At 38.6% G+C, this 18,950-nt stretch overlaps 1 protein-coding gene across 7 annotated transcripts in view; it reads left to right on the plus strand.

Moving 5' to 3' along the window:
* Positions 1 to 18,950, plus strand: part of LOC121367349 (trichohyalin-like) — a 198,101-nt gene that overhangs the window by 126,422 nt on the left and 52,729 nt on the right. For all 7 annotated transcript variants that reach the window (XM_041491464.1, XM_041491460.1, XM_041491463.1 and 4 more), the window contains 5 exons: positions 611 to 782; positions 2,334 to 2,498; positions 15,267 to 15,392; positions 15,673 to 15,851; positions 18,313 to 18,418. In XM_041491464.1, coding sequence (XP_041347398.1) covers positions 611 to 782; positions 2,334 to 2,498; positions 15,267 to 15,392; positions 15,673 to 15,851; positions 18,313 to 18,418 — 748 coding nt within the window. The remainder of the gene's footprint in view (positions 1 to 610; positions 783 to 2,333; positions 2,499 to 15,266; positions 15,393 to 15,672; positions 15,852 to 18,312; positions 18,419 to 18,950) is intronic.

Raw genomic sequence — 18,950 nt, forward strand, 5'->3', positions numbered from 1 at the left:
ACTACATGTACAGATATTGTGTTGTACTACATGTACAGATATTGTGTTGCACTACATTTACAGATATTGTGTTGCACTACATTTACAGATATTGTGTTGCACTATATGTACAGATATTGTGTTGCACTACATGTACAGATATTGTGTTGCACTACATGTACAGATATTGTGTTGCACTACATGTACAGATATTGTGTTGTACTACATGTACAGATGTTGTTGTACTACATGTACAGATGTTGTACTACATGTACAGATATTGTGTTGTACTGTATGTACAGATATTGTGTTGTACTGTATGTACAGATATTGTGTTTTACAGATATTGTGTTGTACTGTATGTACAGATATTGTGTTGTACTGTATGTACAGATATTGTGTTGTACTATATGTACAGTTATTGTGTTGTACTATATGTACAGATATTGTGTTGTACTATATATACAGATATTGTGTTGTACTATATGTACAGATATTGTGTTGTACTATATGTACAGATATTGTGTTGTACTATATGTACAGATATTGTGTTGTACTATATGTACAGATATTGTGTTGTACTATATGTACAGATATTGTGTTGTACTATATTTTAAATGTTTACTGCCAGAACTCAGTTGATGCTGACGGAATTCAAGCGAACCAATGCAATGAAGGATTTACAACGCATCCTCAGTGACGTAGAAAAACATCGCAAGCAAGCAGAGAACTACATGAACCAGATCCGGTTGAAGGAGGACGAACTCCAGGACATCGAGAATCTGGGAATATCGAGAGAAGAGGTTAGTTTGTTAAAAAAACATTTTGCTGGTGAACAATAGAATATTGCTTTTCACTTGTATTGATATCTTACCATAATGTGTAAACACTATGTCCTGGACACCCATCTGTCTGCAGGCCTCTGAGAACTGAACATCTGCAGGCAACCCATTTATCAGTTAAGTAGAAATAAATCCAGGTAACCCATTTATCAGTTACGTAGAAATAAATCCAGGTAACCCATTTATCGGTTAAGTAGAAATTAATCCAGGTAAACCATTTATTGGTTAAGTAGAAATAAATCCAGGTAACCCATTTATCGGTTAAGTAGAAATAAATCCAGGTAACCCATTTATCAGTTAAGTAGAAATAAATCCAGGTAACCCATTTATCGGTTAAGTAGAAATAAATGCAGGTAACCCATTTATCGATTAAGTAGAAATAAATCCAGGTAACCCATTTATCAGTTAAGTAGAAATAAATCCAGGTAACCCATTTATCAGTTAAGTAGAAATAAATCCAGGTAACCCATTTCCTTCTTGCGTAACCCGTCATACCCAAGTAAATGCTGCTCCAAATTTTACACAAACAAAAAATAGGTTACACAAAGTTAGATATAATTTGCGTGAGGAATGCGCGAACGAAACGACCGTTGTCGCAATTTTCACAGACCTGTGTCGGAGTTGTTTGTGACCAATAGAACATTAGTTTTCATTTTTTATTTATTTTATCTTTATATTTCCCCTAAGTTTAAAACACTGTGTCCTGGATACATGCGTGTATCTGATCTGTCTATCCAGGACAAATAACAATTAGTCTCCCGAGTTCTCTCTCTGGGTTGAAGCACTGACAGACATCTTGTTTCCAGACACCAGTAGACATCTCTCTTAATAACAGTTAGTGTCCCGAGTTCTCTCTCTGGGTTGAAGCACTGACAGACATCTTGTTTCAGACAGCAGTAGACATCTCTCTTAATAACAGTTAGTGTCCCGAGTTCTCTCTCCGAGTTGAAGCACTGACAGACATCTTGTTTCAGACACCAGTAGACATCTCTCTTAATAACAGTTAGTGTCCCGAGTTCTCTCTCTGGGTTGAAGCACTGACAGACATCTTGTTTCAGACACCAGTAGACATACAGTTAGTGTCCCGAGTTCTCTCTCCGGGTTGAAGCACTGACAGACATCTTGTTTCAGACAGCAGTAGACATCTCTCTTAATAACAGTTAGTGTCCCGAGTTCTGGGTTGAAGCACTGACAGACATCAGTAGACATCTCTCTAACTGAACTGGATTTCTCTTGCCTGAAGTGCTTGGGTCAAAGGATTGAATCCACTCAGTGACTCATTCTCTAATTGTGTCTTTTCCCATCCCAACCAGTGCTCCAGGACTGATTTATAAGAGGTTATGGTATATAATGTCCTGACTATGGGAAGTGCATATTGTTACTAATGAAAAAAATAGTAGGTTTTCTTTTTAGACTATTGATCAGAATGACCAAATGTTTGACATCAGTAGCCCTTGATTCATGAATCAATGTGCTCTAGTGGTGTGACAAAACAAACTTTACTGTTGTCAGGCGAAGAGTCTGGTGGAGGACAACTCGAACCTGAAACAGAAGTGTCGCACACTGGATGGACTGGAGCTGGAGAGAGACGAGCTGGTGAGACAACTCCAGTGTACCAAGGAGGAACTCTTCAACGAGCAGAAACTCGCCAGACACCGCCACGAAGAACTGCAGGAGGTTCAGTATTCACCAACATCACAAATCATTATAGTCACATGCAATATTAGTAATGTGTTTTAACTACAGGAGGGTCAGTGTTTATCTATATCACAAATCAATATAGTCACATGCAATATTAGTAATGTGTTTTAACACAGGAGGGCCAGTGTTTATCTATATCACAAATCAATATAGTCACATGCAATATTAATAATGTGTTTTAACTACAGGAGGGTCAGTGTTTATCTATATCACAAATCAATATAGTCACATGCAATATTAATAATGTGTTTTAACACAGGAGGGCCAGTGTTTATCTATATCACAAATCAATATAGTCACATGCAATATTAGTAATGTGTTTTAACTACAGGAGGGCCAGTGTTTATCTATATCACAAATCAATATAGTCACATGCAATATTAGTAATGTGTTTTAACTACAGGAGGGCCAGTGTTTATCTATATCACAAATCAATATAGTCACATGCAATATTAGTAATGTGTTTTAACACAGGAGGGCCAGTGTTTATCTATATCACAAATCAATATAGTCACATGCAATATTAGTAATGTGTTTTAACTACAGGAGGGTCAGTGTTTATCTATATCACAAATCAATATAGTCACATGCAATATTAGTAATGTGTTTTAACTACAGGAGGGTCAGTGTTTATCTATATCACAAATCAATATAGTCACATGCAATATTAGTAATGTGTTTTAACACAGGAGGGCCAGTGTTTATCTATATCACAAATCAATATAGTCACATGCAATATTAATAATGTGTTTTAACACAGGAGGGCCAGTGTTTATCTATATCACAAATCAATATAGTCACATGCAATATTAGTAATGTGTTTTAACACAGGAGGGCCAGTGTTTATCTATATCACAAATCAATATAGTCACATGCAATATTAGTAATGTGTTTTAACTACAGGAGGGTCAGTGTTTATCTATATCACAAATCAATATAGTCACATGCAATATTAGTAATGTGTTTTAACACAGGAGGGCCAGTGTTTATCTATATCACAAATCAGTATAGTCACATGCAATATTAGTAATGTGTTTTAACACAGGAGGGCCAGTGTTTATCTATATCACAAATCAATATAGTCACATGCAATATTAATAATGTGTTTTAACACAGGAGGGCCAGTGTTTATCTATATCACAAATCAGTATAGTCACATGCAATATTAATAATGTGTTTTAACACAGGAGGGCCAGTGTTTATCTATATCACAAATCAATATAGTCACATGCAATATTAGTAATATGTTTTAACTACAGGAGGGTCATTGTTTATCTATATCACAAATCAATATACCGTATAACCGGAAATTTTCGAGGATTTTTATTTTCGTGGGTTTAGAGGGTAAGTAGACAGCATTTTAAATATATATCCTTGAAAATATTTGAAAAAATCAACAAATTCTATCTAAAATATTTATTATGAAAACCATAACCCACTTACAATTTACCGGAACATTTTATTTCCTGTCATGCGCAGTCCACCGGATACGACAAGAGAATAGTATAGTCAAGACAACAAGTTAGAATTTTAATAAAGTTATTGCGTGAATCTCACTGTTTGTAGAATATAATGAAATATTTTTAAATTTCGTATATTGTTTTTTTTCAATGTCCGCCCGCACTGCATCAGTGATTCTGGGGTGGATGAATGCAGATTTCAACATTTCCTGGCATATTTTTAATTCTGCCATAACTTTCATAATCCACCTTGCATGAATTGCTTTTATCACCGAAGTACGCATTTCGATCTTGATGTCTGTTACAACTTCGCCGTTTTTCATAGCCAGGGAAACCTGCTTTGAATACCATGTGGTAAACTCAGACTTCATGGCGTCCTTAAGTGGTTTGCTCACACATACGTCGTAATTGGCTTTACACAAAATCAAAGAATGTGATCAGTTGTCTGTCGAATAGCATACTGGGTATCACAGTGGCCAATTAGGCTACAGGTGACTGTTCTATTGTTTAACTTTACACGTCGGTGGTATCGAAAACTGGCAGCCGAGGTGAAACTTTAATAAACAATAGCAAGTATTCTCGCAACTAGACTTGCTAAAACTCGAAAATAAATTCACTTTAAATTTAGATTTGGCAAACGACGAAAATAAGAAACCTTGAAATGTTTTTACACCCCAAACCACAAAAAATTAAGACCACGAAAATTTTCGGTTATACGGTAGTCACATGCAATATTAGTAATGTGTTTTAACACAGGAGGGCCAGTGTTTATCTATATCACAAATCAATATAGTCACATGCAATATTAATAATGTGTTTTAACACAGGAGGGCCAGTGTTTATCTATATCACAAATCAATATAGTCACATGCAATATTAATAATGTGTTTTAACACAGGAGGGCCAGTGTTTATCTATATCACAAATCATTATAGTCACATGCAATATTAATAATGTGTTTTAACACAGGAGGGCCAGTGTTTATCTATATCACAAATCAATATAGTCACATGCAATATTAATAATGTGTTTTAACACAGGAGGGCCAGTGTTTATCTATATCACAAATCAATATAGTCACATGCAATATTAATAATGTGTTTTAACACAGGAGGGCCAGTGTTTATCTATATCACAAATCAATATAGTCACATGCAATATTAATAATGTGTTTTAACTACAGGAGGGTCAGTGTTTATCTATATCACAAATCAATATAGTCACATGCAACATTAGTAATGTGTTTTAACACAGGAGGGCCAGTGTTTATCTATATCACAAATCAATATAGTCACATGCAATATTAGTAATGTGTTTTAACTACAGGAGGGCCAGTGTTTATCTATATCACAAATCAATATAGTCACATGCAATATTAGTAATGTGTTTTAACTACAGGAGGGCCAGTGTTTATCTATATCACAAATCAATATAGTCACATGCAATATTAGTAATGTGTTTTAACACAGGAGGGCCAGTGTTTATCTATATCACAAATCAGTATAGTCACATGCAATATTAGTAATGTGTTTTAACACAGGAGGGCCAGTGTTTATCTATATCACAAATCAATATAGTCACATGCAATATTAGTAATGTGTTTTAACTACAGGAGGGTCAGTGTTTATCTATATCACAAATCAATATAGTCACATGCAATATTAGTAATGTGTTTTAACTACAGGAGGGTCAGTGTTTATCTATATCACAAATCAATATAGTCACATGCAATATTAGTAATGTGTTTTAACACAGGAGGGCCAGTGTTTATCTATATCACAAATCAATATAGTCACATGCAATATTAATAATGTGTTTTAACACAGGAGGGCCAGTGTTTATCTATATCACAAATCAATATAGTCACATGCAATATTAGTAATGTGTTTTAACTACAGGAGGGCCAGTGTTTATCTATATCACAAATCAATATAGTCACATGCAATATTAGTAATGTGTTTTAACACAGGAGGGCCAGTGTTTATCTATATCACAAATCAGTATAGTCACATGCAATATTAGTAATGTGTTTTAACACAGGAGGGCCAGTGTTTATCTATATCACAAATCAATATAGTCACATGCAATATTAGTAATGTGTTTTAACTACAGGAGGGTCAGTGTTTATCTATATCACAAATCAATATAGTCACATGCAATATTAGTAATGTGTTTTAACTACAGGAGGGTCAGTGTTTATCTATATCACAAATCAATATAGTCACATGCAATATTAGTAATGTGTTTTAACACAGGAGGGCCAGTGTTTATCTATATCACAAATCAGTATAGTCACATGCAATATTAGTAATGTGTTTTAACACAGGAGGGCCAGTGTTTATCTATATCACAAATCAATATAGTCACATGCAATATTAATAATGTGTTTTAACACAGGAGGGCCAGTGTTTATCTATATCACAAATCAGTATAGTCACATGCAATATTAATAATGTGTTTTAACACAGGAGGGCCAGTGTTTATCTATATCACAAATCAGTATAGTCACATGCAATATCAGTAATGTGTTTTAACACCAAAAAAACTACAAAAAAACCTTTACAAATCAACATAGACACATGGAATATTAGGAATATGTTTTAATTATGTTTATCTATATCACAAATAAACATTGTCACATGGAATATTAGGAACATGTTTTAACTGTAAGAGGTTCAGTTTTATCAATATCACAAATCAATATAATCACATGGAATATTAGAAATATGTTTTAACTACAAGAAGGCTTATATTAACAACTCTACAAACACATAACTCTGACTAAACTAGACATGGGTCTGAATATAGCTCGGGTGCTAGAATGCTCATCTCAGGTGGTAGAATGCTCACCTCAGGTGGTAGAGTGCTCACCTCGGGTGGTAGAGTGCTCACCTCGGGTGCTAGAATGCTCAACTCGGGTGGTAGCGTGCTCAACTTGGGTGGTAGAGTGCTCACCTCAAGTGGTAGAATGCTCACCTCGGGGTAGAGTGCTCACCCCAGGTGGTAGAATGCTCACCTTGGGTGCTAGAGTTGCTCACCTCGGGTGCTAGAGTGCTCACCTCAGCTGGTAGAGTGCTCACCTCAGCTGGTAGAATGCTCACCTCAGATGCTAGAGTGCTCACGTCGGGTGGTAGAGTGCTCACCTCTCGTGGTAGAGTGCTCACCTCCGGTGGTAGAGTGCTCGGGTGGTAGAGTGCTCACCTCGGGTGGTAGAGTGCTCACCTCGGGGGTAGAATGCTCACCTCGGGGTAGAGTGCTCACCTCGGGTGGTAAAGTGCTCACCTCGGGTGGTAGGGTGCTCACCTCGGGGTACTCACCTCGGGTGGTAGAATGCTCACCTCGGGTGGTAGAGTGCTCACCTCGGGTGGTAGAGTGCTCACCTCAGGTGGTAGAATGCTCACCTCGGATGGTAGAATGCTCACCTCAGATGCTAGAGTACTCACCTCAGATGCTAGAATGCTCACCTCAGGTGCTAGAGTGAAATACCTTGGCAGATTCATTGGATTGTTCCCCCTTCCCAACTAGTCTGTGATGACTGAGATATCCTATCAAAGACCATGGTGTGTGCTGTCCTGCCTGAAGGAACGTGTATGTAAAAGATCCTTTGCTGCTGATAATAAAATGTAGCAAGTTTCCTCTGAAGACTACGAGTCAGAATGACAAGTGTTTATCATACAATAGCCTTTTCCATTAGCAGTAAACAATCTTTTATATGCCACAAACAGGATAGTACTTACCATGGAACACTGGCTCGAATGAGAAATAATCCAATGAGCTCACTGGTAGCGATTAAACGTAGATCAGTCATACATCAGGCAAGCACTTCACCATGGGGACATGTCTCACCCCACATGTTGGACGAAGACATAGCATGTTCATAATACATCTCAATACACACATGTCTCATCCCACCACATGTTAGACAAACACATAGCATGTTCATAATACATCTCAATACATACATGTCTCACCCCCGCCACATGTTAGACAAAGACATAGCATGTTCATAATACATCTCAATACACACATGTCTCATCCCCACCACATGTTAGACAAACACATAGCATGTTCATAATACATCTCAATACATACATGTCTCACCCCCGCCACATGTTAGACAAAGACATAGCATGTTCATAATACATCTCAATACATACATGTCTCACCCCCACCACTTGTTAGACAAAGACATAGCATGTTCATAATACATCTCAATACACACATGTCTCACCCCCACCACATGTTAGACAAAGACATAGCATGTTCATAATACATCTCAATACATACATGTCTCACCCCCACCACATGTTAGACAAAGACATAGCATGTTCATAATACATCTCAATACATACATGTCTCACCCCCACCACATGTTAGACAAAGACATAGCATGCTCATAATACATAATACATCTTAATACATACATGTCTCACCCCCACCACATGTTAGACAAAGACATAGCATGTTCATAATACATCTCAATACATACATGTCTCACCCCCACCACATGTTAGACAAAGACATAGCATGTTCATAATACATTCAATACATACATGTCTCACCCCCACCACATGTTAGACAAAGACATAGCATGTTCATAATACATCTCAATACATACATGTCTCACCCCCACCACATGTTAGACAAAGACATAGCATGTTCATAATACATCTCAATACATACATGTCTCACCCCCACCACATGTTAGACAAAGACATAGCATGTTCATAATACATCTCAATACATACATGTCTCACCCCCACCACATGTTAGACAAAGACATAGCATGTTCATAATACATCTCAATACATGTCTCACATGTTAGACAAAGACATCACCCCCACATGTCACCCCCATGTTAGACAAAGACATAGCATGTTCATAATACATCTCAATACATACATGTCTCACCCCCACCACATGTTAGACAAAGACATAGCATGTTCATAATACATCTCAATACATACATGTCTCACCCCCACCACATGTTAGACAAAGACATAGCATGTTCATAATACATCTCAATACACACATGTCTCACCCCCACCACATGTTAGACAAAGACATAGCATGTTCATAATACATCTCAATACACACATGTCTCACCCCCACCACTTGTTAGACAAAGACATAGCATGTTCATAATACATCTCAATACACACATGTCTCACCCCCACCACATGTTAGACAAAGACATAGCATGTTCATAATACATCTCAATACACACATGTCTCACCCCCACCACATGTTAGACAAAGACATAGCATGTTCATAATACATCTCAATACATACATGTCTCACCCCCACCACATGTTAGACAAAGACATAGCATGTTCATAATACATCTCAATACATACATGTCTCACCCCCACCACATGTTAGACAAAGACATAGCATGTTCATAATACATCTCAATACATACATGTCTCACCCCCACCACCTGTTAGACAAAGACATAGCATGTTCATAATACATCTCAATACATACATGTCTCACCCCCACCACATGTTAGACAAAGACATAGCATGTTCATAATACATCTCAATACATACATGTCTCACCCCCACCACATGTTAGACAAAGACATAGCATGTTCATAATACATCTCAATACATACATGTCTCACCCCCACCACATGTTAGACAAAGACATAGCATGTTCATAATACATCTCAATACATACATGTCTCACCCCCACCACATGTTAGACAAAGACATAGCATGTTCATAATACATCTCAATACATACATGTCTCATCCCATACCACATGTTAGACAAAGACATAGCATGTTCATAATACATCTCAATACATACATGTCTCACCCCCACCACATGTTAGACAAAGACATAGCATGTTCATAATACATCTCAATACATACATGTCTCACCCCTACATGTTAGACAAAGACATAGCATGTTCATAATACATCTCAATACATACATGTCTCACCCCCACCACACAAAGACATAGCATGTTCATAATACAAATACATACATGTCTCACCCCACATGTTAGACAAAGACATAGCATGTTCATAATACATCTCAATACATACATGTCTCACCCCCACCACATGTTAGACAAAGACATAGCATGTTCATAATACATCTCAATACATACATGTCTCACCCCCACCACATGTTAGACAAAGACATAGCATGTTCATAATACATCTCAATACATACATGTCTCACCCCCACCACATGTTAGACAAAGACATAGCATGTTCATAATACATCTCAATACATACATGTCTCACCCCCACCACATGTTAGACAAAGACATAGCATGTTCATAATACATCTCAATACATACATGTCTCACCCCCACCACATGTTAGACAAAGACATAGCATGTTCATAATACATCTCAATACATACATGTCTCACCCCCACCACATGTTAGACAAAGACATAGCATGTTCATAATACATCTCAATACATACATGTCTCACCCCCACCACATGTTAGACAAAGACATAGCATGTTCATAATACATCTCAATACATACATGTCTCACCCCCACCACATGTTAGACAAAGACATAGCATGTTCATAATACATCTCAATACATACATGTCTCACCCCCACCACATGTTAGACAAAGACATAGCATGTTCATAATACATCTCAATACATACATGTCTCACCCCCACCACATGTTAGACAAAGACATAGCATGTTCATAATACATCTCAATACATACATGTCTCACCCCCACCACATGTTAGACAAAGACATAGCATGTTCATAATACATCTCAATACATACATGTCTCACCCCCACCACATGTTAGACAAAGACATAGCATGTTCATAATACATCTCAATACATACATGTCTCACCCCCACCACATGTTAGACAAAGACATAGCATGTTCATAATACATCTCAATACATACATGTCTCACCCCCACCACATGTTAGACAAAGACATAGCATGTTCATAATACATCTCAATACATACATGTCTCACCCCCACCACATGTTAGACAAAGACATAGCATGTTCATAATACATCTCAATACATACATGTCTCACCCCCACCACATGTTAGACAAAGACATAGCATGTTCATAATACATCTCAATACATACATGTCTCACCCCCACCACATGTTAGACAAAGACATAGCATGTTCATAATACATCTCAATACATACATGTCTCACCCCCACCACATGTTAGACAAAGACATAGCATGTTCATAATACATCTCAATACATACATGTCTCACCCCCACCACATGTTAGACAAAGACATAGCATGTTCATAATACATCTCAATACATACATGTCTCACCCCCACCACATGTTAGACAAAGACATAGCATGTTCATAATACATCTCAATACATACATGTCTCACCCCCACCACATGTTAGACAAAGACATAGCATGTTCATAATACATCTCAATACATACATGTCTCACCCCCACCACATGTTAGACAAAGACATAGCATGTTCATAATACATCTCAATACATACATGTCTCACCCCCACCACATGTTAGACAAAGACATAGCATGTTCATAATACATCTCAATACATACATGTCTCACCCCCACCACATGTTAGACAAAGACATAGCATGTTCATAATACATCTCAATACATACATGTCTCACCCCCACCACATGTTAGACAAAGACATAGCATGTTCATAATACATCTCAATACATACATGTCTCACCCCCACCACATGTTAGACAAAGACATAGCATGTTCATAATACATCTCAATACATACATGTCTCACCCCCACCACATGTTAGACAAAGACATAGCATGTTCATAATACATCTCAATACATACTCAATACATACATGTCTCACCCCCACCACATGTTAGACAAAGACATAGCATGTTCATAATACATCTCAATACATACATGTCTCACCCCCACCACATGTTAGACAAAGACATAGCATGTTCATAATACATCTCAATACATACATGTCTCACCCCCACCACATGTTAGACAAAGACATAGCATGTTCATAATACATCTCAATACATACATGTCTCACCCCCACCACATGTTAGACAAAGACATAGCATGTTCATAATACATCTCAATACATACATGTCTCACCCCCACCACATGTTAGACAAAGACATAGCATGCTCATAATACATCTCAATACATACATGTCTCACCCCCACCACATGTTAGACAAAGACATAGCATGTTCATAATACATCTCATATACATGTCATACATAGTCTCATCTCAATACATACATGTCCACCCCCACACATGTTAGACAAAGACATAGCATGTTCATAATACATCTCAATACACACATGTCTCATACCCCCACCACACATGTTAGACAAAGACATAGCATGTTCATAATACATCTCAATACATACATGTCTCACCCCCACCACATGTTAGACAAAGACATAGCATGTTCATAATACATCTCAATACATACATGTCTCACCCCCACCACATGTTAGACAAAGACATAGCATGTTCATAATACATCTCAATACATACATGTCTCACCCCCACCACATGTTAGACAAAGACATAGCATGTTCATAATACATCTCAATACATACATGTCTCACCCCCACCACATGTTAGACAAAGACATAGCATGTTCATAATACATCTCAATACATACATGTCTCATCCCCACCACATGTTAGACAAAGACATAGCATGTTCATAATACATCTCAATACATACATGTCTCACCCCCACCACATGTTAGACAAAGACATAGCATGTTCATAATACATCTCAATACATACATGTCTCACCCCCACCACATGTTAGACAAAGACATAGCATGTTCATAATACATCTCAATACATACATGTCTCACCCCCACCACATGTTAGACAAAGACATAGCATGTTCATAATACATCTCAATACATACATGTCTCATACATCCCACATGTTAGACAAAGACATAGCATGTTCATAATACATCTCAATACATACATGTCTCACCCCACCACATGTTAGACAAAGACATAGCATGTTCATAATACATCTCAATACATACATGTCTCACCCCCACCACATGTTAGACAAAGACATAGCATGTTCATAATACATCTCAATACATACATGTCTCACCCCCACCACATGTTAGACAAAGACATAGCATGTTCATAATACATCTCAATACATACATGTCTCACCCCCGCTACATGTTAGACAAAGACATAGCATGTTCATAATACATCTCAATACATACATGTCTCACCCCACATGTTAGACAAAGACATAGCATGTTCATAATACATCTCAATACATACATGTCTCACCCCACATGTTAGACAAAGACATAGCATGTTCATAATACATCTCAATACATACATGTCTCACCCCCACCACATGTTAGACAAAGACATAGCATGTTCATAATACATCTCAATACATACATGTCTCACCCCCACCACATGTTAGACAAAGACATAGCATGTTCATAATACATCTCAATACATACATGTCTCATGTTAGACAAAGACATAGCATGTTCATAATACATCTCAATACATACATGTCTCACCCCCACCACATGTTAGACAAAGACATCTCAATAGACAAAGACATAGCATGTTCATAATACATCTCAATACATACATGTCTCACCCCACCACATGTTAGACAAAGACATAGCATGTTCATAATACATCTCAATACATACATGTCTCACCCCCCACACATGTTAGACAAAGACATAGCATGTTCATAATACATCTCAATACATACATGTCTCACCCCCACCACATGTTAGACAAAGACATAGCATGTTCATAATACATCTCAATACATACATGTCTCACCCCACCACATGTTAGACAAAGACATAGCATGTTCATAATACATCTCAATACATACATGTCTCACCCCCACCACATGTTAGACAAAGACATAGCATGTTCATAATACATCTCAATACATACATGTCTCACCCCCACCTGTTAGACAAAGACATAGCACATAATACATCTGTTAGACAAAGACATAGCATGTTCATAATACATCTCAATACATACATGTCTCACCCCCACCACATGTTAGACAAAGACATAGCATGTTCATAATACATCTCAATACATACATGTCTCACCCCCACCACATGTTAGACAAAGACATAGCATGTTCATAATACATCTCAATACATACATGTCTCACCCCCACCACATGTTAGACAAAGACATAGCATGTTCATAATACATCTCAATACATACATGTCTCACCCCCACCACATGTTAGACAAAGACATAGCATGTTCATAATACATCTCAATACATACATGTCTCACCCCCACCACATGTTAGACAAAGACATAGCATGTTCATAATACATCTCAATACATACATGTCTCACCCCCACCCCCCCACATGTTAGACAAAGACATAGCATGTTCATAATACATCTCAATACATACATGTCTCACCCCCACCACATGTTAGACAAAGACATAGCATGTTCATAATACATCTCAATACATACATGTCTCACCCCACCACTTGTTAGACAAAGACATAGCATGTTCATAATACATCTCAATACATACATGTCTCACCCCCACCACTTGTTAGACAAAGACATAGCATGTTCATAATACATCTCAATACATACATGTCTCATCCCCACCACATGTTAGACAAAGACATAGCATGTTCATAATACATCTCAATACATACATGTCTCATCCCCACCACATGTTAGACAAAGACATAGCATGTTCATAATACATCTCAATACATACATGTAGAGCCCTCACCACATGTTAGACAAAGACATAGCATGTTCATAATACATCTCAATACATACATGTCTCATCCCCACCACATGTTAGACAAAGACATGGCATGTTCAGAATACACAATACACCTCAATACATACATGTAGAGCCCTCACCTGCTAATGATCCTGGTCCGTCTGCTTATGCTCCCTTGCACTTGCCAGCGCAGGCTGCCCCCTTTCCCATCCACCCTAACCGGCACCTGTGCCCATGACAGGCGTGCGTTACAACAACTTGTTCTGAATGTGCATGTAAAATCTATGACCTGACTTGACCTGATACATGTAGACATCTGTATGATAACTCAACATTTTTGAACAGATATCTTCTTTAATGTCTACATATTGTTTTGTTTTTTTTGAATATTGTTAAAGATCTAAACATATTGAACATTGTGTTTGTGTCAGGAGGTGGAGACTGCTATGTAAGCTGGTGGATGACATCCACATATTGTATGTTTTATTATGAATATTGTTAAAGATCTAGACGTACTGTTGTGTTTGTGTCAGGAGGTGGAGACTCTGCTGTGTAAGCTGGATGAGGTCCAGGAGAGTGATGACGATGTCCACAAGAAACTGGCTGCCACGGAGGACGCATTCCTCAGAATGGAGGCGGAGAAAGATGAAATCATCCAGGTCAGACACGAGTTGAGATGTGGATTAGCTTCGCTTTGTTACTTCAGTAACAAATACTGAAGAATAAAATAAAAGAATATATATGCTACTAAAACTATAATATTGAAAATATATATATATATATATATTAGTGAGACATTAGTGGGAAGCAGTTGTTTTTTTATCTTTTAATCTGTAAGGAATGTCTTATACATTATTATATTGGTATTTGTATAAATATTTTTGGATACCTGTCTGTATTAGTTTTATTTACTGTGTCTGTGTGTTTGTTGTGTTTCAGCAAAAGACGCGAGACTATGAGGTTCTGCGAGACCAGACTCGGCGTGAGTTGTCTGACCATGAGCTGACCAGTGTCCAGACTCGCGACCAGTTACAGCAGGAGATGTCTGAGCTGAGACACACAATCGGTCAATTACAGGACGAAATCAACTGTAGAGAGGACACCGACATCAAACTCGGGTTAGTGACAACCTCATTACAGGGAGGACACCGACATCAACTCAGGTTAGTCTCAACCTCATTACAGGGAGGACACCGACATCAAACTCAGGTTAATCTCAACCTCATTACAGGGAGGACACCGACATCAAACTCAGGTTAGTCACAACCTCATTACAGGGAGGACACCAACATCAAACTCAGGTTAGTCACAACCTCATTACACAGAGACATCAAACTCAGGTTAGTCAAAACCTCATTACACAGAGACATCAAACTCAGGTTAGTCATAACCTCATTACAGGGAGGACACCGACATCAAACTCAGGTTTGTGACAACCTCTTTACAGAGAGGACACCAACATCAAACTCAGGTTAGTCACAACCTGTTTACACACTGACATCAAACTCAGGTTAGTCACAACCTCATTACACAGAGACGTCAAACTCAGGTTAGTCACAACCTCTTTACACACTGACATCAAACTCAGGTTAGTCACAACCTCATCACACAGAGACATCAAACTCAGGGTAGTCACAACCTCTTTATGTGGAGGTTAAAGCATCAAACTCATTACATCGAGGTTAAAGCATCAAACTCAGGTTAATCACAATTTCATTATATGGAGGTTAAATCACTAACCTCAGTTACACAAAAAAATATCAACCTCAGTTATATAGAAGTCAAACCACATATCTCATTACACAGAGGTTAAATTATTAACCTCAATTATATAGAGGTTAAACCTCATACCTCATTACAAGGAGGTTAAATCACAAACATCATTAAACATGTTAAATTATTAACCTCAGTTATATATAAATTAAACCACCAACCTCATTACACAGAAGTTAAATTGTCAACCTCAAGTATATAGAGGTTCAACAATCCACCTTTTTTACATCCCTCTACCTCATCCTGGTTCCTAAAGGAGTGGGACGTAGCCCAGTGGTTAAGTGCTCGCTTGATGTGCAGTCAGTTTAGGATTGATCCCAGTTGGGCTATTTCTCGTTCCAACCAGTGCTTCACAACTGGTGTAACAAAGGCCATGGTATGTACTATCCTGTCTGTAGCATGGTGCATATAAAAGATCCCTTGCTGCTAATAGAAAAGAGTAGCCCATGAAATGGCGACAGTGGGTTTCTTCTCTATCTGTGTGGTACCGGCCTCGGTGGCGTCATGGTTAGGCCATCGGTCTACAGGCTGGTAGGTACTGGGTTCGGATCCCAGTCGACGCATGGGATTTTTAATCCAGATACCGACTCCAAACTCTGAGTGAGTGCTCCGCAAGGCTCAATGGGTAGGTCTAAACCACTTGCACCGACCAGTGATCCATAACTGGTTCAACAAAGGCCATGGTTTGTGCTATCCTGCCTGTGGGAAGCGCAAATAAAAGATCCCTTGCTGCTAATCGGAAGAGTAGCCCATGTAGTGGCGACAGCGGGTTTCCTCTCAAAATCTGTGTGGTCCATAACCATATGTCTGACGTCATATAACCGTAAATAAAATGTGTTGAGTGCGTCGTTAAATAAAACATTTCTTTCTTTCTATCTGTGTGATCCTTAACCATATGTCTGATGCTATATAACAGTAAATAAAAAATGTGTTGAGTGTGTTGTTAAATAAAACATTTCCTTCCTTCCTTCCTGGTTCCTAGAAGACTTAAAATAGAACACCCATATCTAGAGATATGTCCGTATGAAGATTACAGATGGAGGACACTTTATTAATATTTGTTTACAGCGGCTGTTATGTCATTGCCAGAATGTCAGGGCCATACCTAGTGTAAAATAACAGAGTAGGGGAGGGGGCAGTAAAAAATAACCAGCACACTGTGAGAGAACTGGGGAGAACACAACACACTGTCTGTGTGTTGTGTTCTCCACCTCCCTCCTAGATGAGCGATTCACTGTCTTTGTGTTGTGTTCTCCCCCTCCCTCCTAGATGAGCGACTCACTGTTTGTGTGTTGTGTTCTCCCCCTCCCCCTAGATGAGCCACTGACTGTCTGTGTGTTGTGTTCTCCCCCTCCCCCTCGATGAGCCACTGACTGTCTGTGTGTTGTGTTCTCCCCCTCCCCCTAAATGAGCGACTCACTGTTTGTGTGTTGTGTTCTCCCCCTCCCCTAGATGAGCGACTCACTGTCTGTGTGTTGTGTTCTCCCCCTCCCTCCTAGATGAGCAACTCACTGTTTGTGTGTTGTGTTCTCCCCCTCCCCCTAGATGAGCGATTGACTGTCTGTGTGTTGTGTTCTCCCCCTCCCCCTAGATGAGCCACTGACTGTCTTTGTGTTGTGTTCTCCCCCTCCCCCTAGATGAGCGACTGACTGTCTGTGTTGTGTTCTCCCCCTCCCCCTAGATGAGCGACTGACTGTCTGTGTGTTGTGTTCTCCCCCTCCCCCTAGATGAGCCACTGACTGTCTGTGTGTTGTATTCTCCCCCTCCCCCTAGATGAGCGACTGACTGTTTGTGTGTTGTGTTCAGGAATGAGCTGATCGAGCTGCAGCAGGAGCTGGCGAAGGAGACGGATGCACGTGACGCCATCTCGGCCGACCACAAGAGGGCACTCACCTCGCTTAGGAAGGAGACAGTGAGTACTCGTTAACAGTTGTAAAAGTAGCGGTGGCCATCCGTTTGAAGGTCATCATCAATCATCGGTTATAATCTGTTTGAAGGTCATCATCAATCAATCAGTTTGAAGGTCATCATCAATCATCGGTTATAATCAGTTTGAAGGTCATCATCAATCATCGGTTATAATCAGTTTGAAGGTCATCATCAATCATCGGTTATAATCAGTTTGAAGGTCATCATCAATCATCGGTTATAATCAGTTGAAGGTCATCATCAATCATCGGTTATAATCAGTTTGCTCCAAGTTTTCAACTTTTGATTATACATATCCAATTGGTTAGATGTATATGTAAATGTAGAATGTTTTGAATTATTAGAATCATTCTTGTTCCAGCCAGTGCACCATGACTGGTATGTCAAAGGCCATGGTATGTGTTATCCTGTCTTTGGAATTTGCATATAAAAGATCCCTTGCTACTAATGTAGTGGGTTTCCTCTCTGAGACTACATGTAAACATTACCAAATGTTTGACATCCAATAGCCAATG

The sequence above is a fragment of the Gigantopelta aegis genome, chromosome 3 (genome assembly GCF_016097555.1).
Source record: "Gigantopelta aegis isolate Gae_Host chromosome 3, Gae_host_genome, whole genome shotgun sequence".
Taxonomy (NCBI): domain Eukaryota; kingdom Metazoa; phylum Mollusca; class Gastropoda; order Neomphalida; family Peltospiridae; genus Gigantopelta; species Gigantopelta aegis.